The sequence below is a fragment of the Mobula hypostoma genome, chromosome 6, assembly GCF_963921235.1.
Source record: "Mobula hypostoma chromosome 6, sMobHyp1.1, whole genome shotgun sequence".
Taxonomy (NCBI): domain Eukaryota; kingdom Metazoa; phylum Chordata; class Chondrichthyes; order Myliobatiformes; family Myliobatidae; genus Mobula; species Mobula hypostoma.
In genome coordinates this window covers 160,030,927-160,056,652 of record NC_086102.1, presented here as the reverse complement: position 1 = coordinate 160,056,652, position 25,726 = coordinate 160,030,927, and the positions used below count along the sequence as shown (strand labels likewise).

The 25,726-nt window shown below is 39.0% G+C and overlaps 1 protein-coding gene across 2 annotated transcripts in view; it reads left to right on the top strand.

Annotated features, from left to right (window-relative positions):
• ube2e3 (ubiquitin-conjugating enzyme E2E 3 (UBC4/5 homolog, yeast)) overlaps positions 1-25,479 on the top strand; it is a 166,407-nt gene extending 140,928 nt beyond the window's left edge. For both annotated transcript variants that reach the window (XM_063052062.1, XM_063052061.1), the window contains exons 4-6: positions 9,393-9,525; positions 13,484-13,631; positions 24,854-25,479. In XM_063052062.1, the coding sequence (XP_062908132.1) occupies positions 9,393-9,525; positions 13,484-13,631; positions 24,854-24,951 (379 nt within the window). In that variant the 3' untranslated portion in view covers positions 24,952-25,479. The remainder of the gene's footprint in view (positions 1-9,392; positions 9,526-13,483; positions 13,632-24,853) is intronic.
• Positions 25,480-25,726: the final 247 nt, after the last annotated feature.

Sequence of the window (25,726 nt, the reverse complement as noted above, 5' to 3'; positions counted from 1 at the left end):
AAACAGTGCAGCGAGCAACACTGTCATTATTTTTGACCCCTATTAGGCAGGAGTACACTTTAGGGTAGTCTGGGGTGATGTATGTTTTATATTTTTTTTTTGGAACATTTTGCCATGGAGCACGTGATCTCTCTCTCTCTCCCTCGCTCTCTCGTGGTCACGCTCGCGCTGTCTCTCTCTCGTGCGTGCTCGCTCGCTCTCTCGTCTCTTGCTCTGGCTCTCGTCTCTTGCTCTGGCTCTCGTCTCTTGCGCTCGCTCTCTCTCGCTCGCTTTCTCTCTCAAAAAAATTGATTTCCTGGACATTTTATATAATTTGCAGGCATCAGGGAGCCACTATTAATATGTGGGAGAGTCCCGGAACTTCCGGGAGAGGTGGAATGTCTGCCTTAGACCCCGTGCAGATCATATGGCAGGGGTATTAGCAGATATTTTTAACCTCTCTCTGCTTCAGTCTGAGGTTCCCATGTGCTTTAAGAAAACATTATCATCTTGATACCCAAGAAAAGTAAAGTAATCTGTCTTAATGACTACTGCCTTGTGGCTCTGCCATCTACCTCTCGTGAGACTGCTCATGGCATGCATTAACTCCAACTTGCCAGACAAACTTGACTTATTACAATTTGCCTACTGTCAAAACACCATCTGACTGGCCCTACACTGTTCTTTGGACAATAAAGGCACCTACTGTAGCATATTATTATTGACTACAGCACTTTCTTCAGTAGTATAATTCCAAGCAAACCCATTTCCACTCTGAGACCTGAGATTGAGCACCTCATTTTGCAATTGGGCTCATGGCTTCCTTACTAACAGACACCTCTGCCATGATTATCCTTAATGGGATGCTCCATCCATAATTCTGCATCTTCATCCCCCCCCCCCACCCTGCTCCATTTGCACTTATGACCATGTGGTCAGATTCTGTTCTAACCCCATCTGCAGGTTTGTAGATGATACAGCCATAGTTGATTGTAACAATAACCCTTCTCTCAGTATCAGCAAAGCACAAGAGCAGGTCATTGACCTCAGGAAATTGGGACGAGGACATGATCCTATTAGCATCAACGGTTCTGACCACAAGAGCTTCAAGTTCCCAGGAGTGAACATTATCAATGGCCTATCCTGGTCCAACCATGTTGACGCTATGAATGAGAATGCTCACCAATGCCTCTACTTCCTCAGGATGCTGAAGAAATTTTGCATGACATCTTTGATCCTCATCAGCTTTTAGTAATGCACCATAGAGGCTATCTTCTGTGGATAGTTAACAGGTTGATAGGGCAACTGCTCTGCATGTGGCCATATAAAACTAAAAAGTGTTGTGAACATAGCTCAGCACATCACAGAAATCAACATTCTATTCTTGGATTCTTGCTACACTTCTTGCAATCTTGGGAAAGCAGCCACTATAATCAAAGATCCCACACATCTACCCAGACATTCTCTCTTCTTTTCCACCCCACCCCACACCTCCCAAGATCAGGGAGAGCAGCCTGAAAAATGTACCACCAGATTTCAAGGATGGCTTCTGTCCAGCTATTATTAGACAATTGACTAGTTTTCTCGTAGGATAAAATAGACCCTTAACCTCATATTCTACTTCTGTGGCTCCACTCTCCATAGTTTCTGTTGGTTGCTGAATTTATTTTTGTTCAACTGTACTAATTATTCTAATGTAAGTCAATAGTTATGCTTTAATATGGTATAGATACCATATGTTAAATATAATGCTACAGGTGTATACGAAAAATAAAGCTATTTCAAAGCTCTGAATAGGATATTGTATTTATAACATAGAATATTCTTCCAACCAGCAATGAAAAAGTGAAAAAATATTGTTACTTTGGGTATTTGGTGAGATCCTTGTGACTGATGCAAAACTAACGAGCCTTTGACAGTCTGGTTGCAACTTAGTTAAAGATAGTCAAAGATCACCTCTTTTTACAATATTAAGACAGTTATGAGCTTTTAATACCAGGTGAAGAGCTTGACCAAAACTACATTCTACTAGATATAAGGCAGGAAATCCAATTTCAAACAACTTTACTTTCTCCCAAGGCTGTGGAAACTTATTTTGAATATCACTAGTTATCCAGAATTTTTCCTGCTGCATTTGAATTTTGTTTGAACTGCTATAACTCTGTACAGCTCAGTAAGACATTCTTGCAATGTGGTGTCAACGTCATCCATTTTTCACTACCCTGGACCCCCATCAATTTGCCTATCGCACCAACAGGTTAACAGAGGACGCCATCTCCACGGCACTTCACTCTGCCCGGGCCAACCTGGACAGCCCCCAACTCTTACGTCAGAATGCTGTTCATTGACTTTAGTTCGGCATTCAGTACTGTGATCCCCTTCAAGCTGATCGCCAAACTTCACCAGCTTGGTATCAGCTCATCCCTCTGCAATTGGACTTTGGACTTTCTGACTAACAGACCCCAATCTGTTAAGTTAGACAACCTCTACTCCTCCATCCTCATCCTGAATACCAGCATGCCTCAAGGCTGTGTGCTGAGCCCTCTTCTATACTCCCTTTTCACCTATGACTGCGTTCCTGTACATGGTCTTAACTCCATAATCAAGTTCGCAGACGACACCACGGTGGTGGCCTGATCAGAGGGGACGACAAGACAGCCTACAGGGACGAGGTCCAGCACCGGGCTGCGTGGTATGCTGATAACAACCTGGCTCTTAACACCCAGAAGACCAAGGAGATTATTGTAGACTTCAGACATGCTAGGAGCCACACTCATGTCCCCATCTATATCAACGGAGCTGTAGTGGAGGGTGTATCAAGCTTCAAATTCCTTGGTGTCCACATTTCCAATGATCTCACCAGGTCCCTGAACTCCTCCATCCTGATCAAAAAGACGCAACAGCGCCTTTACTTCCTGCGGACCATTAAGAAAGCTCACCTCTGTCCCAGGATACTGACGGACTTTTACCACTGTACCATTGAGAGCATACTCACCAACTGCATTTCAATGTGGTATGGCAATTGTCCTGTATCGGACCGCAAAGCACTCCAGCAGGTGGTGAAAACTACCCAGCAGATTACCGGCACCTAATTGCCCACCATTGAGAACATCTACCATAAACGCTGCCTGGGCAGGGCGAAAAGCATTATCAAGGATGCATCTCACCCTAACCATAGACTTTTTACTCTCCTCCCATCCGGTAGGCGCTACAGGAGCCTCCGTTCCCGCACCAGCAGGCTCAGGAAGAGCTTCTTCCCTGAGGCTGTGACCCTGCTGAACCTCACATCACAGTGCTAAGCAATATTGCACCCATATTAGACTGTCTCAGTACTTTTATATTTGTGTGCTGTAGCACTTTTTATTTGCAGTTATTGTGTAAATAATACTATTCTTTTGCACCTGGTCAGATACTAATTGCATTTCAACCAACATACATCAAAGTTGCTGGTGAACGCAGCAAGCCAAGCAGAAGGGTCTCGGCCTGAGGCGTCGGCTGCGCCTCTTCCTACGGATGCTGCTTGGCCTGCTGCGTTCACCAGCAACTTTGATGTATGTTGCTTGAATTTCCAGCATCTGCAGAATTCCTGTTGTTTGCGTCTAATTGCATTTCATTGGCTTTGTATCTGTACTTGGCACAATAACAATAGAGTTTAATGTAATCTAATCTAAATCCATATTCACCCCAAATAGATCCACCACCCAATCTGGAATGTGCATCTCCAGCAGGTCTCTGAATCAAAATTCCATATCTGTGTGTGGTTGCTTGAAATGATCAAGATGTACAATCTTGTGATTCTAGTATAAGAGTGACCAATGAAGGAAATTGCATAAATTTGCGACATCCAATATTGCTGCTGGAGAGTTTATTTTCCAAGGAAAACACTGATGTGAGATTGCAGTTATTTTTTCTTGTAATTGTTTGTTTAATAAATTCAGCTTTTCAAATGTAGATTTGCAACATTTGTGACCCCTTTGCAATTACTTGGTTTTCTGCCTTAATTGCTCATAAAATGTGGTCTGATCTTCATCTAAGTCACAGTAATAGACACACAATCTTCCTAAACTAATAACATATAAAAATTGTACTTTCATGTCTTTATTAAACACATTGTTTAATCATTCACAGTCCAGGCTGGAAAAAGTATGTGAATCTTTGTATTTAATAACTGGTGGAACCTCCTTTAGCAGCAATAACCACCATCAAATGTTTCCTGTAGCTGCTAATCAGATTTGCACAACGGTGAGGAGGGATTTTAGACCATTCCCCCATACAAAACTGTTTCAGTTCATCAGTACTTCTGGAATATCTTGCATGAACAGCCCTCCTCAGGTCATACCATAGCATCTCAATTGGGTTAGGGTCTGGACTCTGACTTGGCCATTCCAGTACACAAATTTTCTTCTTTTTAACCATTCTGTTGTTGATTTACTTCTGTTTCAGATCATTGTCTCATTGCGTCATCCAACTTTTATTGAGCTTCTGGTGACGGACTGCTATCCTGACACTCTTCTGTAAAATGTATTGATACAATTTTGAATTCATTGTTCCCTTGATTGCAAGCTGTCCAGGTCCTGACGTAGCAAAGTAGCACCCAACCATGATGTTCCTTCTACCATGCTTCTCGAAAGGAGTTTTTGGTGTTGGTGTGCAGTGCCATATTTTCTCCAAACATAATGTGCATTTCTGGCAAGAAGTTCAACTTTTATTTCATCTGTCCACAGAGCATTGTCCCAGAAGTGTTGTGGAACATCCAAGTGGTCTTTTACAAACTTAAGATGTGCAGCAATGTTTTTATTTGGAGAGCTGTGGTTTTCTCTGTGGGGTCCTTCCATGAACACCATTCTTATTCAGTGTTTTTTATATAGTGGAGACATGAACAGAGACTTCCGTAAGTTCAAGAGATTTCTGCAGGTCTCTTGATGTTGAGTTCTTTTTCACTAACTTTGGCATTGCACATTGTGTTCTTGATGTGATCTTTGCAGGATGCCCACTCTAAAGAGAGTAGCAATTGTACTGGGTTTCCACCATTTGTAGACAATTTCTTTTACTGTGGACTGATGAACAGCCAGATCTTTAAAAATGCTTTTGTAGCCTTTTCCAGCTTCATGCATCTCTACAATTCTTCTAAGGTCCTCTGAAATTCATTTTGATTGAGGTAAGGTGCACATAAACAGATATTTCTTGAAGAGCAGGCTTTGTCAGTAACCTGACTTTGTGTGTCTTTTTTACAGGCAGGGTACCTCTATGACCCACACCTCCCATCTCATCTCATTGATTGAAATACCTGACTCCAAATAGCTTTTGTAGAAGGCATTACCCCAGAGATTCACATACTTTTTTGGACCTAGACTGTAATTGTTTAACTCATGTACTCAGTATTGACGAGAAGTAGAATTGTTTGTGTGCTATTAGTTTAGGCAGGTTGTGTTATCTATTACCATGACTTAGCTGAAGATCAGACCAAGTAATTGCAAAGAGTTCACTATCTTTTTCTTGCAACTATATCTGACAGGTAAAATGTGTTCAAACTTAGCAGCAACAATTTGTTCTCCAACTGCTTATCACTTAGAAATGCTACAATATCATCCCAAAGTGGAACAAAAGCAATGAAGCTAATTAGCTTTTGATGATCATCACAGCTCTGTATGAATTAGTGACCGTTATAAATCATCTTCCGTATTCCTCACAAAGTTGTTGAAAAAGACTATCTAGAATTGCATTTGATTTGATGAAGTTGACTGCCCTTATGACAGCAGCAAGGGTGTCACGTAAACATCCTCCCAATTGTTTTTGCAACCGAACGCTGATGCTGGGTGACACAATGTATGCACAAAACAGCAGGCGCATCATTTTCTTAAATGACTACTCTGTATCTTTCTATCATTGAAGTAGCACCATCATGTTGCATAAGCCATTATATTTTCCAGTGAAATATTGTTTTCCAAGAAATAGCTCTTCTTCAAAATGATGTGCTCTGATTCATAAGAGTAGAAATTACAACAATAACTGCAGGCAGAATCAATGATTCGCCTATATATGTGGTTTGCTATCTTTTGCAATTAAGTTTGAAATTCCACAGGATGCAAGTAAAACCTTTGTCTATCTTAGCTTTTTTTTACTAAACATTTGCTTTACTGACAGCCTTGTTTGAAAATTATCATGTAGTTTTTTTAAAGTAATCCAGTGTCTTGTCTTGTCTTGTCCTTGTATGCTGTTTGCGGGTGCTTCCTCAGTTTATATGGCCATATACTTTAATTTGGAAGTGTAGTCATACAAATTAGATACAGTGGCATTGTTTTGCCCTGTGAGGATGGAATAAAACCATGGGCAAGATGCTCAATGGAATATTGCCAACTTATTTTCTTTGCTGTGGCAACCATGGGTAATCTGATATATTTTTTTTAAAAAGCTTTATTAATATATGGATGTATGTCTGTGTGTGTATATATAATTATGCATGTGTGTGTATTTGTGTATAAATAAATAGTAACGATAACACAATTCTGTGAGTAAGCGCTATAGAAAATTAGTTAAAAAAGAATTATAATAAATATAATCACACATGAAGAAATATCAGTACTGAATATACCTGTAAAAATAAAACTAGATTTTTAGGCAGTAATTTTTTTTAAATTAATTTTTAGGTAAGTTTTAAACAGAATTATACAGAATTGTCTGTATTTGGTTGCCATAATTGTGAATGAGCAGAATTGTGAGAAATTTTCATACTGAAGCAATTAAATTTTATTGGTTGCAGCATTATTTTTATATTACTTTTCAATTATTGCAAGCACATACATTACTAACAGTCACAAACATCCATGTGATGTGTTTCTTTTTGAATTCCGAATGCTCAATGTGTTTTTCTGAACATCCGGTGGAATTTACAATTGTTTAGTTACTATGTGTCATGAATAAACTTAAAAGCACAGCCATTTTGCAGTATTCATTCATTATAACGATCAATATCTGTGATAAAATCACTGTGTGACGATAAACATTTGCAGAACCAAACAAAAATTTGACTCCAGAGATTGATCTCTGTACCACCCTCTGCCATTGAATCCTTGACTTCCTCATCAGGAGACCACTGTCAGTGCGGATTGGAAATAGCATTTCCTCACTGATGATCAACACCACGCACCTCAAGGATGTGTGCTTAGCCCAGTGCTCTGCTCTCTACACCCATGACTGTGGGTAGGCACAGCTCAAACACCATCTATAATTTTGCCAGATTCTTCTGTTGGCAGAAACTTCAATGATGACGAGGCATATAGGAGTGAGATACATTGTACCAATTGTCATTAAGACTGAGAAATTGATTGTGGACTTCAGGAAAGAGAAGTTGAGGGAACATGCACCAGTCCTCATTGATGGATCATGAGTGGAAAGGCTGAACAGTTTCAAGTTCCTGGGTGTCAACATCTCTGAACATCTTTGCTGGGCCCAATATATTTTACATTTACAAAGAAAGCATATCTGCAGCTATATTTCATTAGGAGTTTGAGGAGATTTAGTATGTCACCAAAGACTAACAAATTTCTACATATGTACTGTGGAGAGTATTCTAACAGTTTACATCACTGGTATGGAGGGGCCACTGCACAGGATTGGAAAAGGCTGTGGAGAGTTGAAAACTAGGTAAGCTCCATCATGGACACTGGCCTCTCCAGCATTGAGGCCATCTTCAAAAGACAATGCCTCAGAAGGGAAGTATCCAGCATTAATGACTCACATCACACAGGACATGCTTTCTTCATGTTGCTATCATCAAGGAAGAGATGCAGGAATCTGAAGGCACACATTCAACATTTTAGGAACAACTTCTTCCTCTCCACCATTGGAATATTTCTGTAAATGTATTTCTGAATATATATGAAATTTCCCAAATAAGCAATGAACAATTATTTATGTAAATGTAATTTATAGTTTTTTAAATGTATTGCACTGTACTGCCACAAAACAACAAATTTTACAATGTCAGTAGTAATAAATCTAATTCTGATTTTTGAGAGCTTTTTAAGGATGTTTCAAGATGTAGCAAGGTAGGCATGCAAATAGGAATTGTCTTTTGGATGTAATGTTTTACAACTACCAGGGTTGGATAAAATAGGGATATTTTCTTAATTTCTTTTTAACACAACAATTAATTAGGTGCCACCCGGCAAGTAAATGTCGGCCCAGATCAGAGGCGATTGCTGATTGCGTCGCTTCTGATCTGGGCCGACATTTACAAGCTGGGCAGCACCTAATCAATTAGCTTGTTTATTTCAAATTTTTTCCTGAAGAGGTGCTGGGTGCATTCCGGCCACTGCTGTACCGCTGCATTCTTCACGGCAATGTATCAGTCCATGGCCCGGAGGTTTGGGACCACTGTTATAATTGACTTATCACTACATTCATGCGAGGAAAATATGTGCTGTGTGTTTAATATTAAATTTGTTAGATAAACCCCTTTAGAAACGAAATCAAGTGTATTAGCCACTGATAAGTGACTTACAGTTGATTTATCACCGTGATTAACCACCCCCCCCGTCGGCTGGTCCGCAAGAATATTGTCATTGTTAAACTGGTCCGTGGAGCAAAAAAGGTTGACTCTGCATAACTGATAAGAGATATAAAAATGCTTCCAAGAAATTTACACTTGGTCATATGCTTATTAATAATTCAACTATAAGAGAAAGACCGTTCTTGGTGTATTAATGCTTGTTAGTACAATGTAACATTGATGTAAAATTTCTTATTATGTCACTTTTTCGAACTTTTTTGTTAGAGTAACAACAGCTGATTTTATAAATGTTTCACATGCGATCCTCAGCAGGTTTATCGGGTTCTCCCTGCCAGACCTGTGCATCACCTTTCAAAATCTATCAGCTCCCATTTTAGCATAACCATGAGCATATCATCACCAGGACTGTAGCTGTTCAAGAGGGCAGTTCCCCACCATCTTTCCTCGTGCATTGGGAATAAGGAATAAACATTTGTTTAGTCATGGACATTCATAATGTACGGATGTAGAGGAAGCAATGCAATATTTTGAGTTGATTGAAAAGGATTAAAACATGAGTGTATTGCATGACCAGAGGCTTGCAAAATTGGTCAGCAAGGCCATAGAATTTAAGAGACTGGTGCAGGGGTTGAATAGGATTCAGTAAAATTTGGAATTCATGAAAATGTTGGGTGTATGGGACATTAAGGTATTGGGATATGAAGCTGAAAAGAGGATGAAAAGCATTTTTGTAGGAAGAGACTTGAGCAGTCGCATCAAGGTGGATGATACTGTTTCGTAACTAAAACATTTAAAACTCGTATTCAAATGTTAAATGTGCTTGGGACCTGATAACTACAAATTAGGTGATTAAATGTTGCAAATGATATGTTTTAACATATTTTTAATGAATTTATTTCAGTGCTGGTCCAAAAGGTGATAATATATACGAGTGGCGATCCACCATTTTAGGCCCCCCTGGTTCAGTTTATGAGGGAGGAGTTTTTTTTCTGGACATCACTTTCTCATCTGATTATCCATTCAAACCACCAAAGGTAAGCTGTAGTACCTCGTGAACTGTATCCACTTACAAATGATGAGCAGGTTGCCCTACACTGATCTAATGAAATTCTGCCTGAATTTTTAAAATATAATATGAAATTGTTTTGAGCCTGTGCCAAGTACTTAGATATCGCAGGCAGTATGTTTGCAATCATTCAAAAATTCATACATCTGAAATTTTAATTTTAATTAATAAATTTGGCACAGATCAATGTATTTTTTGGTAACAACATATCTCTGAGGTTCAGGGAACTTCAGACTGTTCCATCTGTTGCAAACCTAGACTCATTTTTTAAAGTTTATAATTCTGAAATGGATTAACACTTTCCAAAGTATGGTTGACATCTTACTCAGTTTCTGCAGTTTGGATACAAATTGCGGAAAATAAAATTATGATGCTTGGAAATACTCAGCTTAAGTGGATGTCTTTTCTCATGTTTCGTAATTGGATTTAATGGAATCCATTAAATCACTGAAACTTATATTTACAATTTCATAAATTTGAAGAGCAAATTTAAAAATAAGCCACTATCCAAACATAAGCAGGCAGTGAAAGAAATAAAAAGCTAGAATTTGTGCTAATTGCTTGAACCAAATTTACCATTATATCACTAAGGTTTTATTTGTCCATATTTCTTCCTGTTTTTAATAGGCAAAAACAATTTTGGAGTTAATTGTAGTTTTTTTTGTGAGTGAGAAGTTTCTTGAGTCTTCAAAATTATTTTGAGATTGATGCTACTTCAGTGAAAAAGAACCTTCTAAAGGATAATTGCTTGCAATCTTGTGTTGATTTTCTTTGCAAATTCTATACAGTTTTCCACTTTTTCCCCTTTACTCATCTCCTTTTTGGGGCTACAAGCTTCTATTGTGACAATATAGGTGATCTGAGCATAGCTAAAAGCTTCATTGCAGTGGGAATTACTATAGATGAATAGAGCTGAGAGTTTTTGCAATGGTTGAAGAAATATCACTTTTTTGTTCAAAAAGATACAAGTAATCCATCAGTAATTCACAGTGTATTCTGTTTAATCTCAATGGGGAAGTTCCTGAAATGAAGAAATAATTAGTGGTTACTTGAATAAGTATGGATTGATGAGAGAAAACCACCAAAAATTTGTTTATTGATGAATTAAGAGAGTCAGTTGAGGAAATGAGGTTGATGTGATGTCATGGACTTGGCATTTGAGGAGCAGATACATAATAATCTTGAAATCAAGAATGCATCCCTTGAATTTAGGGGCTGAAACAGCAGGGATAAATAAAATTTCCAAGTTACAGGCAGTAGGAGTAGGAGTGACAAGATTTCTGGATCTGAGAGAAATTCAGTGGAATTTCCCAGGGATTGGTGCTTGGGTGGCCTGACAAGAGATGTTTACAAATAATGAGGTGTTCTGAGAATCAGAATCAGATTTTGCATCACCGACATATGTCGTGCAGAGAAATATATTTGTTGGCAGATGGGTCAAGAGTTTGGGTGCACAGGAGTATAACTGACAAGAGAATCAGAAGTACCATGAGGAAGAACTTTTTACACAACAGTTAGAATTTGGAAAACACTGCCATAGGTAGTAGTGGAAGCAGTTTCAATTGTAACATTCAAAAGTGAATTGGATTGGATCAATATCTAAAAAGGAAGCATTTATAGAATTGTGGGAGTTTAGGACCTCTTTCATAGAGTCGGTATACATTCATTGGGCCAATTATTCCTTCTCTGCTGTACCTTTTCTGTGGTTTCCCAAATATGAGCTTTAAATAGGATTAAGTGGACATTTGTTGAGCTTATGGAGTGATTGTTTTAGATGTTTATATTGTGATCGCCTGACGCTGTTGGACATTGGTAATGTAGAGCACTGTAAGTCTGTTTCACTGGTTCATTGGCAAGACCAATGGTGGGTAAGCTGCCTTGCTTCATTTGTTGCATGGACACGGCCCTCATGCTTCGGAATCACCTATTATGGTCACCGATGAAGGAGATGCTGGAGCTGATTGTGTGCTGGATTTTGTACCAGGTTGGGGAATAGCCCCTTCTTTCAGTGCTGCCCCCTAGCATTGGCTCGGCGTTTCCCCCGGTATTGGAGTGGTGAAAGAACAACCTGAACCTGGCCAACTCAAGGACAGGTTACATATTTTTTCACTTTGTGACTGTATGTTTTTTTTCTGAAATCATAATCATATGTGCCCCAGAGGAACACTGATTCATTTGGCTGTATTCATGTATGGTTGAATGATAATTAAACTTGAACCTCTGCCCTAACAATAGTCTGCTCACTAGAAATGCTGATCTACTGGCCTGGTATACACAAAGCACTGTAACCTGTCTGGATTCTTCACAAATACTCTGTTTCCATTAGTTTCTATTTTCATTTCCGTGGGATGGTGGTCATGCTACAGTCCATTTTGCATGTTGAAATTACATTCCTAATCAAATAAGTATACCCTATCCTCATTATATGCGAGGGATATATGAAATCCAATAATGTGAATAATTATTTAAATGGAGAAAATAGGGATGCGTTCCAGAGGGCTTCCTAAATATGTTTTGTCTGTAACTTATTCACATTTTCATACCAATACGACACAAAAGCAGTACCACCAGACAATATTTATATTATATTTCATCAATTTAAGGTAATATTCAATGTAATAAATCATAGAAAGTTAACATCCTAGGGTGTACTTACCAACAGTGGCAGGTGTGTTCACTCCGGGCGATGAGTGGTTGTTGTGTTGTTGGGTAGCTTTACACAGATAAGGTGCATGGTTGTGGTCGTCGGGATCATATCAAGCACAGCAAGGGGTGAAGGAAGACTCACAGAACTCTTAGAACTGCCAGCAGCAGGAGATGACACCGATTTGAAGAAAGTGGTGAGGGTTTTTTGCTTGGCAGCATTTTGTTTTTCAGCATAAATTTACTTGTAAGGAAGAGGGCTTGATGGCAGGGAACGACTGAAATGCCGTCTCCGTTCTAAACTTGGGTCCATGTCCATCGCCATTTGTGCCAAGTGTTTTGACTTCCACCATTCCCTTACCATTGATAAACTCCCAGGATTTTCAAAATCGTCTGTTGTTTGCAGCATCTGAGAGATAGTTCGCCGTAAAAAAAAATACGTACGCCTTGAATGTGGATCACACCGTGGTCGAGTGGTTGAATCAGCGATGTTGTGTTAGGCGGCAGGAAATGCACTGTTATGTTAGGATGAATGCTGTCCAAATGTTTAGGATGGGCTAGCGCATTGTCAAGCAACAAAAGAACTTTAAAGGCAAGATTCTGTTCCCGGCAGTAGCATCCCAGAGCTGTGTTACCTTCAGCTGATGCCGCGCTTATGATTTCCAACATTTTTTCAAGTGTTGAAAAGTGGTTCTCTGCTGCGGGGCTGATAGCCCAGGACATGACATCGGACGCTTAGGAGGCATAGTTAAATATTTCAAGCACAAAATCACTGCACCATAGGTAAAACCAACAAAAGTTTAAGAGCGCAAGTTCGCGCATCCACACATTGCCAAAACCAATGCGAGACTGACGGGAGTGAGACTGTGAGGTGTGCGTACGTGACTTGTATTGGCGGGAAAGCAGTGTTCCTCGTGTAACTGAGTTTTGGATGCATACAAGGAGATGTTGGTAGAAATAGGTACCTCGCATAACTGTGAATCCACATTGTCTGAAGACGCATGTAATGAGGATAGGGTGTATAGAATTTGTTATATTATCTCAATTGGCATTGTGAGATTTAAATATTCTTGAATTTAAGAGTACTGCCACTGTATTTTATCTTTTTTTTTTAATTTCCTTTTTCAACAAGCTCTCCTTTCTGTTACTTCTGTTGCTTATTTTACCATTCCTTTTGATTTGGACTAGTTTATGGCATTACTTGCATATAATCTTTGTTGCTGTTGATGAAAATATTGAATTATGTGATGCTAAAAACAACTGTTCTTGCCTGCTTCCTTTAGGTAACATTCCGGACCCGAATCTATCACTGCAATATCAACAGTCAGGGAGTAATCTGTCTGGATATTCTGAAAGACAACTGGAGTCCAGCTCTGACCATTTCAAAGGTTCTACTTTCTATTTGCTCACTTCTGACAGACTGTAACCCAGGTAAGTAAATGATGTCCCAAAGAATCTGAGGGATGACTCTTCACACCTAAATCATTTGAGATTCTGTACATCTTGTGCATTATTTATTTCTAAATTAAATGTTAAAACTTGTGTTGGCTGTTGACTGGATTATTAAACTTGAACCTTAATCATTTGCCTTTATCTGTTGAGCTTGGCAACATGCTTTCAGAAACTTTAGTATACACTGTTATGCTTAGTTGTCTACTGACATTGGAGTCAATTTAAAAAAGATATCCAAATGTAATTTTTATTACTGTCTTTTTCAAAAGCTTTAAACCAATTGCTTCCTCATTTGTATAAATTGCAAATACTAATTGCTTAATATGCTTTCAGCCAGCTATCTGGGAGTGGTTGTCCATTGGCAAAGGTGGTACAGCTATAATATAAAAGTAAAATGGTTGCAATGGTATTGAAAACATGATGTGAAATGATGCCACTGTTTGAAGTTTTGCTACACATTAAATTCCTGCCCCTCAGTTTGTCCTTCTTTCACTTGCTTACTTGTTTCATCAATTTTCTTCTTTTCTGATAATCTCATCATCATCTTGCATAGTTCTGCTTGGTCACTGTTTGTTATTCACCATATAGAATAATTTTTTAAAAACACTATGATGGTATAGGCTTGGATCTAGTCAGTGGTGTTAATGAGTACTCAGTTAGAATTGCAATCCCTGCACTGTTTTTAGTGAAGAAATTTAAATGTCAATGTCTGCTTCATAAGCATTCCCAAACTATTAAGTGATCACAAGTGTGTACTACAATCCTGTAGACATGGGCATACCTAAGTGTGGAATGCAACTCTATTCTTTCATTTAAAAAATTGAGGTGCTTGGGGTACAGAGATTACAGAGTTTTGAAGGAGTTGCAGTTGGCTGATCTAATTGTTGCCATAGGCAATCTAGATAGTAGTATTACAGTTTTCGCATTTATGTGATAGTTTGCATCAGACTTGGATCCAAACGTTTGAGTCCATGAAAGTCAGAATTTCCTAGAGTTTTGGTCTAAGATACTGCACAGTAGTACATTCTGTGAAAAATAATACATTCTGTGGTTAATTCCCAAATAGGTGAGTATGTTTTACAATGAATGTACCTTTTGAATTGGATAGGTAATAGAAGTTCTTTTGCAAACTTTGTAATGTGCAGTACTAAGAGTAATGAATATTACAGACTTTGTCTAGAATGTTGTCATTGCAGCAAAATATGTAAAAACTCACAACAAAGTAAAACCTTTTATTAGGAAATGCAAGGCAAATCTGAAATGTGTATCAACGTGTGATGTTGCATGGCGCAAAATAAATTATTTTGTTGGTCTTATAGAAAAGTAAAATCAGTAATTTGGACTTCTGTTAACTGCTTCATGAAGAATATTTGGAATCTTATTGCAATAAGTTTATGTTGATAAATTCAACTATTTTTCTTAACGTATGAGTATAGATTGGATTCGCATTGCATATGACCAAATGAAAAAATGTCATTGGTTACTTAAAGGAAAAACTCTTGGAACCTCTTCTAATTGGCATCTTTTGGTTTAAGATTTAAAGTGAAATCATATTTTTTGATGTATTGTTATATGTAAATTGAAGATATTTTCTCCAAGCTTCTGAGGCTGAATTCTTGGATTTTATCCACATATTTTATTGATGATGAAGTGGTGTTGATCTTTATAGCGATGTGAAAGACTTTATAGTTACAGACTTGCAAAGTCAGCACTTTGTGTGCTTTCCCCCATGGTATAGACATAAAGAATCTTGTACTTAATTTTGTAATAATTTCTTTGATTTGGGAGGGTTTAAACTAATTTACAAGGGGGATGGGACCCGGAGCGATAGAGCAGTGGAAGAAGTGCATGGAGTAAAGCCAGATCTAACATATAAAGAGGCTTTGAGGAAAGAAAGCAGAATAAAAGGTGTAAGGGTAGTAAGGTAGAAGGGCTAAAGTACGTGTACTTCAATGCAAGAAGCATCAAGAACAAAGGTGATGTACTGGGAGTTTAGATACATACATGGAATTATGATGTAGTGGCCATTACAGAGACTTGTCTGGCACTAGGGCAGGAATGGATTCTCAATATTCCTGGATTTCAGTGCTTTAAAAGGGGTAGAGAGGTGGGGAAAAGGGAGGAGGGGTGGCATTACTGGTCAGGGATACTATTACACCTATAGAAAGGGTGGGTAATGTAGCAGGATCCTCTTTTGAGTCAGTATGGGTGGAAGTCAGGAACAGGAGGGGAACAGTTACTCTATTTGGGAAGATTCTATAGGCCCCCTGGTAGCAGCAGAGATACTGAGGAGCAGATTGGGAGGCAGATTTTAGAAAGGTGCGAAAATAACAGGGTTGTTATCATGGGTGACTTTAACTTCCCTAATGTTGATTGGCACCTGATTAGTTCCAATGGTTTAGACGGGGCAGAGTTTGTTAAGTGTGTCCAGGACGGATTCCTGTCACAGTATGTTGACAGGCTGACTGGGGGAAATGCCATACTAGATCTACTCTTAGGTAACAAACTGGGTCAGGTCACAGATCTCTCAGTGGGTAAGCATCTGGGGGACAGTGGTCACCGCTCCCTGGCCTTCAGCATTATCATGGAAAAGGATAGAATCAGAGAGGACAGGGAAGTTTTTAATTGGGGAAGGGCAAATTATGAGACTATAAGGCTAGAACTTGCGGGTGTGAATTGGGATGATGTTCTTGCAGGGAAATGTACTATGGACATGTTGTTGATGTTTAGGGATCTTTTGCAGGATGTTAGGGATAAATTTGTCCCGGTGAGGAAGATAAAGAATGGTAAGGTGAAGGAACCATGGGTGACAAGTGAGGTGGAAAATCTAGTTAGATAGAAGGAGGCAGCATACATGAGGTTTAGGAAGCAAGGATCAGATGGGTCTATTGAGGAATATAGGGTAGCAAGAAAGGAGCTTAAGAAGGGGCTGAGGAAAGCAAGAAGGGGGCATGAGAAGGCCTTGGCGAGTAGGGTAAAGGAAAACCCCAAGGCATTCTTCAATTATGTGAAGAGAAAAAGGATGACAGGAGTGAAGGTAGGACCGATTAGAGATAAAGGTGGGAAGATGTGCCTGGAGGCTGTGGAAGTGAGTGAGGTCCTCAGTGAGTACTTCTCTTCAGTATTCACCAATGAGAGGGAACTTGATGATGGTGAGGACAATATGAGTGAGGTTGATGTTCTGGAGTATGTTGATATTAAGGGAGAGGAGGTGTTGGAGTTGTTAAAATACATTAGGACAGATAAGTCCCCGGGGCCTGACGGAATATTCCCAGGCTTTTCCATGAGGCAAGGGAAGAGATTGCTGAGCCTCTGGCTAGGATCTTTATGTCCTTGTTGTCCACGGGAATGTTACCGGAGGACTGGAGGGAGGCGAATGTTGTCCCCTTGTTCAAAAAAAGTAGTAGGGATAGTCTGAGTTATAGACCAGAGAGCCTTACATCTGTGGTGGGAAAGCTGTTGGAAAAGATTCTTAGAGATAGGATCTATGGGCATTTAGAGAATCATGGTCTGATCGTGTGAAGGGCAGATCGTGTCTAACAGCCTGCTAGAGCAGCGGTGCCCAACCACCGGGCCGCAGAGCATGTGCTACCGGGCCGCGAGGAAACAATATGATTTGGCGATATGAGTCAGCTGCACCTTTCCTCATTCCTTGTCATGCCCACTGTTGAGCCTGAACGCACGCAAGGTCATTACGCACGCGTCATCCATGTCAGCGCAGGAAGGAGATTAACTCCTCGAGCTTGCAAATGACGACGGGCTGAAAAGTATGTTTGACATAACATCTCTGCCGGTATTCTGGATCAAAGTCAAGGCTAAATATCCTGAGATGGCCACGAAAGCACTGAAAACGTTGCTTCGATTTCCAACATATCTCTGCAATGAATGCAGAAAACTAAATTGCGGAATAGACTGGACATAAGGAACCCCCTTCGAGTATCGCTGTCTCCCATTACCCCTCGATAGGACCGTCTCGTTGCAGGGAAACAAGCCCAGGGCTCCCACTGATTCAGCAATATTGGTGTGTTGCAATGATTTTATATGTTCATACAGGGAAAATATGTGCTGCGTGTTTAATATCCAAACGTTACTTAAAATGTTATGCTATTGACTTATATAACCATATAACAATTACAGCACGGAAACGGGCCACCTCTGCCCTTCTAGTTCGTGCCGAACGCTACTCTCACCTAGTCCCACCGACCTGCACTCAGCCCATAACCCTCCAGTCCTTTCCTGTCCATATACCTATCCAATTTTTCTTTAAATAATAACATCGAACCTGCTTCTACCACTTCTACTGAAGGTTCATTCAACACTTACTTCAAGCTCCCCTGATAATTTTCTTTCACTATATTCATGCGAGGAAAATATGCGCTGTGTGTTTAGTATTAAATTCGTTAGATAAACCCTTTTAGAAACGAAATTGAGTGTATTAGCCTCTTATCACCGATATTTCGGTCGTGAATAACACCCCCCCCCGAACAGAATCACCAAAAAGGATTTGTAGAAAAAAATTGGGAGGTACACGCATGCGCAAATTACGCATGCGCACTGGTGCCCGCGCAAGGCGTCATGGTCATTGTTAGTCTTTCTCGGGGTAAACACAACGTATTTGACTGCTACTCTTGTCCATTGGCAACCCTACCCCTGCCCCACCCCCCGGCCCCGGGTCGGCCGGTCCGCAAGAATATTGTCAATATTAAACCGGTCGGCAATGCAAAAAAGGTTGGGGACCCCTGTGCTAGAATTCTTTGAAGAGGTGACCAGGCATGTAGATCATATAGATGAGGAGTACAGTGGATATGATCTACATGGATTTTAGTAAGGCATTTGACAAGGTTCCAAGTGGTAGGCTTATTCAGAAAGTCAGAAGGCATGGGATCCAGGGAAGTTTGGTCAGATGGATTCAGAATTGGCTTGCCTGCAGAAAGCAGAGGGTAGTGGTGGAGTGGCAGTACATTCGGATTGGAGGGTTGTGACTAGTGGTGTCCCACAAGGATCGGTTCTGGGACCCCTACTTTTCGTGATTTTTATTAACAACTTGGATGTGGGGGTAGAAGGGTGGGTTGGCAAGTTTGCAGACAACACAAAGGTTGGTGGTGTTGTGAATAGTGTAGAGGATTGTCAAAGATTGCAGAGAGACATTGATAGGATGCAGAAGTGGACTGAGAAGTGGCAGATGGAGTTCAACCCAGAGAAGTGTGAGGTGGTACACTTTGGAAGGACAAACTCCAAGGCAGAGTACAAAGTAAATGACAAGATACTTGGTAGTGTGGAGGAGCAGAGGGATCTGGGGGTACATGTCCACAGATCCCTGAAAGTTGCCTCACAGGTAGATAGAGTAGTTAAGAAAGCTTATGGGGTGTTAGCTTTCATAAGTCGAGGGATAGAGTTTAAGAGTCGCGATGTAATGATGCAGCTCGGATGTGGAAGCATTGGAAAGGGTACAGAGGAGATTTAACAGGATGCTGCCTGGTTTAGAGAGTATGCATTATGATCAGAGATCGAGGGAGCTAGGGCTTTACTCTTTGGATAGAAGGAGGATGAGAGGAGACGTGATAGAGGTATACAAGCTATTAGGAATAGATAGAATGGATAACCGGCAACTCTTCCCCAGGGCACCACTGCTCAATACAAGAGCACATGGCTTTAAGCTAAGGGGTGGGAAGTTCAAGGGGGATACCAGAGGAAGGTTTTTTTTACTCAGAGAGTGGTTTGTGTGTGGAATGCACTGCTTGAATCAGTGGTGGAGGAAGATACACTAGTGAAATTTACGAGACTACTAGACAGGAATATGGAGAAATTTAAGGTGGGGGCTTATATGGGAGGCAGGGTTTAAAGGTTGGCATGACATTGTGGGCCGAAGGACCTGTACTGTGCTGTACTATGTTCTTTGTCTTGCTTATATGCATTTGTGTTATGGTTTTGAAGTTACAAGTCTTGTGAAGTTTTATAAGAAAACTACATCAATATTTACCGTGGAATATGCTATGCCAGCATTTTCTTATTAGCAACAATTGGTGAGCTCTTTCCATTTGTTGTGGTTTTGTCATTTGTTTAGCCTGTCATTTTGATTTTCAAATTTCTTCTTTCCTCCTTTTAATTTGGTTTTGCTTTTAACTTGTTTTTTAGTGAATTCTATTTGTAACTCTTGTTTACAAGCTATGAATAATCCTTGTTTATTAAGTTTAATTAAGGTTTGATACTTGGGTAAAGGCTTTCCTGTTTTCAGCATGCCACGACTCCTTTACTGATTGGTACCAAGCTCAAGGCAATGTCACAATGCTTGATTCAGGCTGTTGCATTTGAGGCCACCTTTTTCCAATCCATAATTGTATTGTCATTTTTATTGGATCTGCATTGAGATGTATAAACATAGGTTTGTATCCAATGTGATGTCTATATTCGATTACCTACATGGGACCTTTTCAACTTCAAGGTGTCCCAAAGCAACAAACTTAATGTTTTGCTAATTTTCCCTTTTTCCACAATCCTAATATAGCGCCATCTCTAAAATTTAAACTGTCGCTTTCAGAACTGTGTTTGAATCACATTTTGGCCCAACAATTAAATCATCCCTTCCCATCCTCTGTACCTGTTACAGCCTTCAGAATGGTTATTGGACCTTCATCCTCCAGTGCTTCCATTGTCCAGCCAGTTGGGATTATGCTAACCTTGTTTGGTTTTTATCTGTCTAGGTGTAAATTGAAATGCCTGCAGTGCCTTCTTCCACATCAGTACAGCCAGCTCTGTTTTGCTCAGACATTGTTATTTAATTGGTGTCCTTTTTAAGACATTTTCTTACAGTTAGTTTACACATTGGTGCTGTTGTTATCCTAATCAATGACAACATCACATCATTTGTTCCATTTGCTTTTTAAATTATTGGACCACTTGTCCAATGTCCAAATACTAGATCATTAGTTTTCCCCCCAGTAAATATCTTTGCTTTGTACTACAAATTCCTAACCTATTTATTTCCTCCTTTTGGCAACATAGAATGTAATTATTGTTTGAAACCCATGGTTGCCACATTCAAGAAGAGTAAAGGCACTTGTCAAATAAGAACCAGACAAATAAGAACAAATTATCACTTGCAGCTTCACCACCAAATCTAAATTAGATTTGTATTGATATTTCTCCTTTGTCACTGGTTTGTAAATCCTGGAGTCCCCTTCCAAAGCACTTGAAAGCACCTTCACCAGACAGACTATTTGCTATCATCGTATCAAGGACAATTGTTGCTGGCAATAAATATTGGCCTTGCCAGTATTGCAGAGGTTTCAAAAAAATGACTAAAGAAATTTATTTTTCTATACTAGGTCTGCCTCTGTTTTAAGTAATTTCTTGCTGAAAACCTCACCCGTTCTTTTGTTTGTGATACATTAACTGCCAATCACTTCTAGCTTTCAGTCCCGATCCATAGGATTCATGCTGTGAATCTTTGTTTATACCAAGTTCTATTTGTGTTGCACCTTGATGTTCATTGACTTGCATTCTTTCTTTTCTATGATACTCTTCCATCTTGACATTAGAAGAGAAGGAATAAAAGCAAAAGTCATTAGCATATTTGTCTTGTTTTTTCTATTTTATCAAATCCAGTGTTCTGATGCTGCACGCACACAGTTTGCTTCAGTGTCTGTATCATAAGAACTTGAGAAGTAGGAGCAGGAGTAAACGATTTGACCTTTTGTATCTGTTCTACCATTCGTTCAGATAAAGAATGATCTGTCTCAGTACCATCTTCCTACACTGTCATGTCCAGAAAACTGTTCCATCTATTTTGAATGAACTCAGCAACTGAGCCTTGAAGCTCTCTGGAGCAGAGAATTCTAAATATTCATCATCCTTAAAGTGAAAGAATTTCTCCTCGTCTCATCCTGTCCCCTTAATTTGAGACTGACATTTGGTTCAATACTCTTCAGCCAGGGGAAACATCCTTCCATTATTCAAACAGTCCGAGACTGTTAGAATTTTTAAAGTTTCATTGAGGTCTTCTCACATTCTTCTAAACTCTGGTGAATATCATCCCTTCCTGGGAACATTCTAGTGAATCTTTGCTCTAATTTCTCTAAGGCAAGTGCATAGATAGTTATTTGAGGGGAACCAAAACTCTGCGCAGTAATCAAGGTGCACACTTGCAACTGCGATAAGAATTTTAGTTGTACATTCGCATGTTGTCAAAATAAAGTCTGCCCAACTAATTGCTTTTCTAATTGCCTGCTTCATCTGCATTTTGGTTTCAGAAATTTGTATGCAAACAGACATTGAACATCAATGTCACTCATCATATCTCACCATTTAAATTACATAGTGCTTTTCTAGTTAGTGCACCAAATCCATAATCACCAACAGTTTTAACAGTATGAAAATAAATAAAACTCTCTAAACTGAATTCTCTAATTAAAAAAGCCTAAGTAGTTCTAAGGTAGGGACATGTTTGGCACAGCTTTGTGGGCCGAAGGGCCTGTATTGTGCTGTATGTTTTCTATGTTTCTAAATTCACTTTCTCATGTTCCATCTATACTCTGACTCTGAGTCCTGTTTAACACGCTCTTTTTATACTCTGGGTTTCTGGTAATGGCTTTTTTAAAAAAAAGTGGAGGCTGAGGGAAAATGGGTCAGCCATGAAGAAATGGCGGAGCAAACTCAATAGGCCAAATGGTCTAATTCTGCTCATATATCTTGTGGTCTTAGAGAAATAAAATTGTCTTGGAGTGTTAATAATAAGAGTATTAGTATAGAAAATCATCCAGTCCATCAATGCAAATTAGTTTTATTGTTTTAAGTTCTATTTTTGTTTATTAGTAGCCACTTAAAGAGCTTTTTCATACAGACGTTTGGCAAATTAGGTACTTATTCTAACAGGGTGGAGAATGAGATGTCTATTTTCAGAGTCCCTGATTTCAAGGTATTTGGACATTCAGAAATGCTATTGTCAGGATAACATGGGGAAATCATGATTCACATGGTCAAGATGACCAAAGATACAGTGATCCAAAAAAAAAATTTTTTTTATATGAAGATTTTTAAAAAAATGAAGATTTTAAAAAAACCTGCAGGTCTAAAATAAAAATGGAAATTGCTAGAAATACTCAGCAGGTTAATTTGCATCTGTGGGAGAGAAACAGGGCCAATATTTAAGTCAAAGAGCATTTTTAGCATTTTCTGTCTTTATTTTAGCCTCCCAAGGATTCTGCAACAACGTTTCTTGATACAAATCTTTTTGAATTTTACCAGTTTTTCTTCTGGCCAGATCTATAACATAGTGATGTTAGCATTTTTGTTGTTGCTCTGGATGCATTTGGCTATGTTGTAAGCAATATCCTATTGAACTGTACTAGTAGCTGTTCCATGCAGTTTGCCACCCCAGGGTTTGTACTTACTGAGTATACACATTTTGATTAAGTTAATTAATTATCTTCCAGATTAGAAACATTTAATTCAATATGATTATAAACTCACTATTCACCATTAGTGGCTGAAGGTCTTTTACAAATTTCCCTTTTACTTTGGCTTCACCATCATTAGTTACATTTTTAAGTTGTTTAGACATTTTTGGCCTGTTTATTCATGCCGATCGATAGAAGAAGACATTTGAAGTAAGATTTCGATTCTGAACAATCTTAAACTCTGCTAATATGTAGTATTAAGCCATTGATCTGTATTTGTAAGAAATAGCTGCTTGGCCTGCTGTTGAGTTCAAAGCCATGTATGACCTGAGTAAATCAAAATGTCAAAATAGAATGAGATTTATATTGCACCTTTGTCAGTTACTTGGTTCTGTTTTTCAATGTGAATACTGATCTGTCTCTGTTGTCAGATGAGAACTCTTTGGAAGAACTAGATAGGCCATTGATTGCTGGAAGCTTGCCATTGTGTTTTTCTGTCATCCCTTAAAACTGGAGATCAGGGGTCTGATGTAAATTAACAATTAGAGAAGAGAAAGGGTCAAGTAAAGAATTTTAGGAACTGATTTGACGCAATCAACAATCTTTGTTTTTGTAGTTTTGAAGTGGCAGGAGCCATTTTATAGGAATTGAAACTATATGATGGCTCATCTGATGCAAGTACTGGCAACTCCTGCATTATGGAGGGGTTGTGTTCCTAGAAAATAATCTATATCATAATTTTTCATAACATGAACCCCCCTCCCCCATTTCCCATGGAATGCCCTCTTACTACTGGAGATGCATGAGATCTATTCTGATGTGATGTTTTTCTCTTATTAACCCATTTAATTTGTGATGACAAAGTGACCTAATGCTATTATTTAACCAATGAGGTCAAAATTAGACTCAGGATAATAGGGGGAGGGAGGCAGGATGGGTGTGTGGTGGAGGCGGAGAACAAGGCTCGCAGACTAGATAAGGGTTAAGAGGAATCAGCTTTGAGGATCTGGATTCATGTGAGAAAGCCTGTGAAGAGAGAGTTTGGGGAGTTACTGGGCTGAAGGGCAGCGACTGTGGACTGTGAAAGGCTAAGAGGTTACTGTAAGCAGCTGGTTATGGCTACCTGGGCTCCCCGTAATGCAGCATAGCAGAGAAAATTCCTTGCAAATGAAGAGCAGGGCAGAGTTGCACTCTGAGACATCTGTTTACTTGTCCTTTGACAGAAGAGGTTGTGGTAAAGAAAGAATTTGGCTGTGTCTGCCAACCCTATAAACATGGTGATGACTTACTCAAATCTTATTGCCCACAGTATAAACTGACCAAAAGTAAAAATTGACAAAATGTATTGTTTCTTTTACTTTTTGATTTGTTTATTTTGCACTGTTATTCAATATGGGAGTTACCTGTATATCAAAAATTGCAATGTTATGTTTTATATTTACTCCCTGTGGAAGAAAAAAAATCATGATAGAATTCATGGTGCTGTCTATAATGTAAAGAAAGAAGACAAGACACTCTTTGTAGGAATGCATCTTTAGAAATAATGTCATGACGAGAACTGGCAAAATTATAATGCTTTTATAGCATTATTCCTTTAGGAAGTTTGATAACATGAAATTCTCATTGCTTTTTAAAATAATACTAATGATCATTATAATACAATGCTAAATTGATTGGAATTCATTTTATGAATATGTTTCATGGGAAGAAACAATAAATGGAGAATGAGGGGATTGGTAGAGATGTGCATAGAACATTATCGATTTTTTTCCTTTGGCTCATTCAATCATTTTTTTTGTTTGACAGCGGATCCTCTAGTTGGGAGCATAGCAACCCAATATTTGACCAACAGAGCAGAACATGACAGGATAGCCAGACAGTGGACCAAGAGATACGCAACATAAGTTACATCACTTCCTGTGCTGTGAAAAAGGAGCAGGAGGCATTATTTACAATGTGCAACAATTCTTTATAGCCTTTACAATATGGACTTCTGTGTATATGTTATACTGATTCTAATCTCTGCTTTTATCTTTTGAAGATTGGGACAAGACCCTGTAAAAGGTAAATGCTATTGAAGTAGATCTTTGTAGCAGTAGATTAGTTATGTTTAAATGCCTACTTGCAAGTCTGCTTCTTTGAGATATGAAAATGTATTTTGTGATGTAATAAGGAAAATGTTCCTCAAGTCAACCAAATATAATGGTGCATTTTAGCCTAATCCATTATCTGTATGAAATCTATGATAGCTGTAGATTATTAGAATTTTGGCATTCGTATTAGACTCAGTTCCATTTCTGATCATGTGGTACATGCTGTTGTGAATCCGTTTTACCTTTTGTCAATTTGTAATGAAGAGATTTCATTTAAAACTTTGTAGCTCTAAATAATGAGCACCTGATGTATCATCTCAAAACACAATAAACTTGTTTCTGAGGTTATTTATTTATTTTATATTTGGTGTGTTATTTGGTGGGTATGGCAATACAGCTTGAACGAGATATTTCGATGAATTGATAGTGATGGATATTTCCACTGAGGTGGCAATACCTTTGATAATGAATATGGGTGATGTAGAAGTGGCTGCCTTGAAAATAACCAGTATATATTGGGAAGGGAAAAACATGCATTGATAGGTACTAAGTAACAAAATTAAGTTATGAAGTTGACAATGTAAAC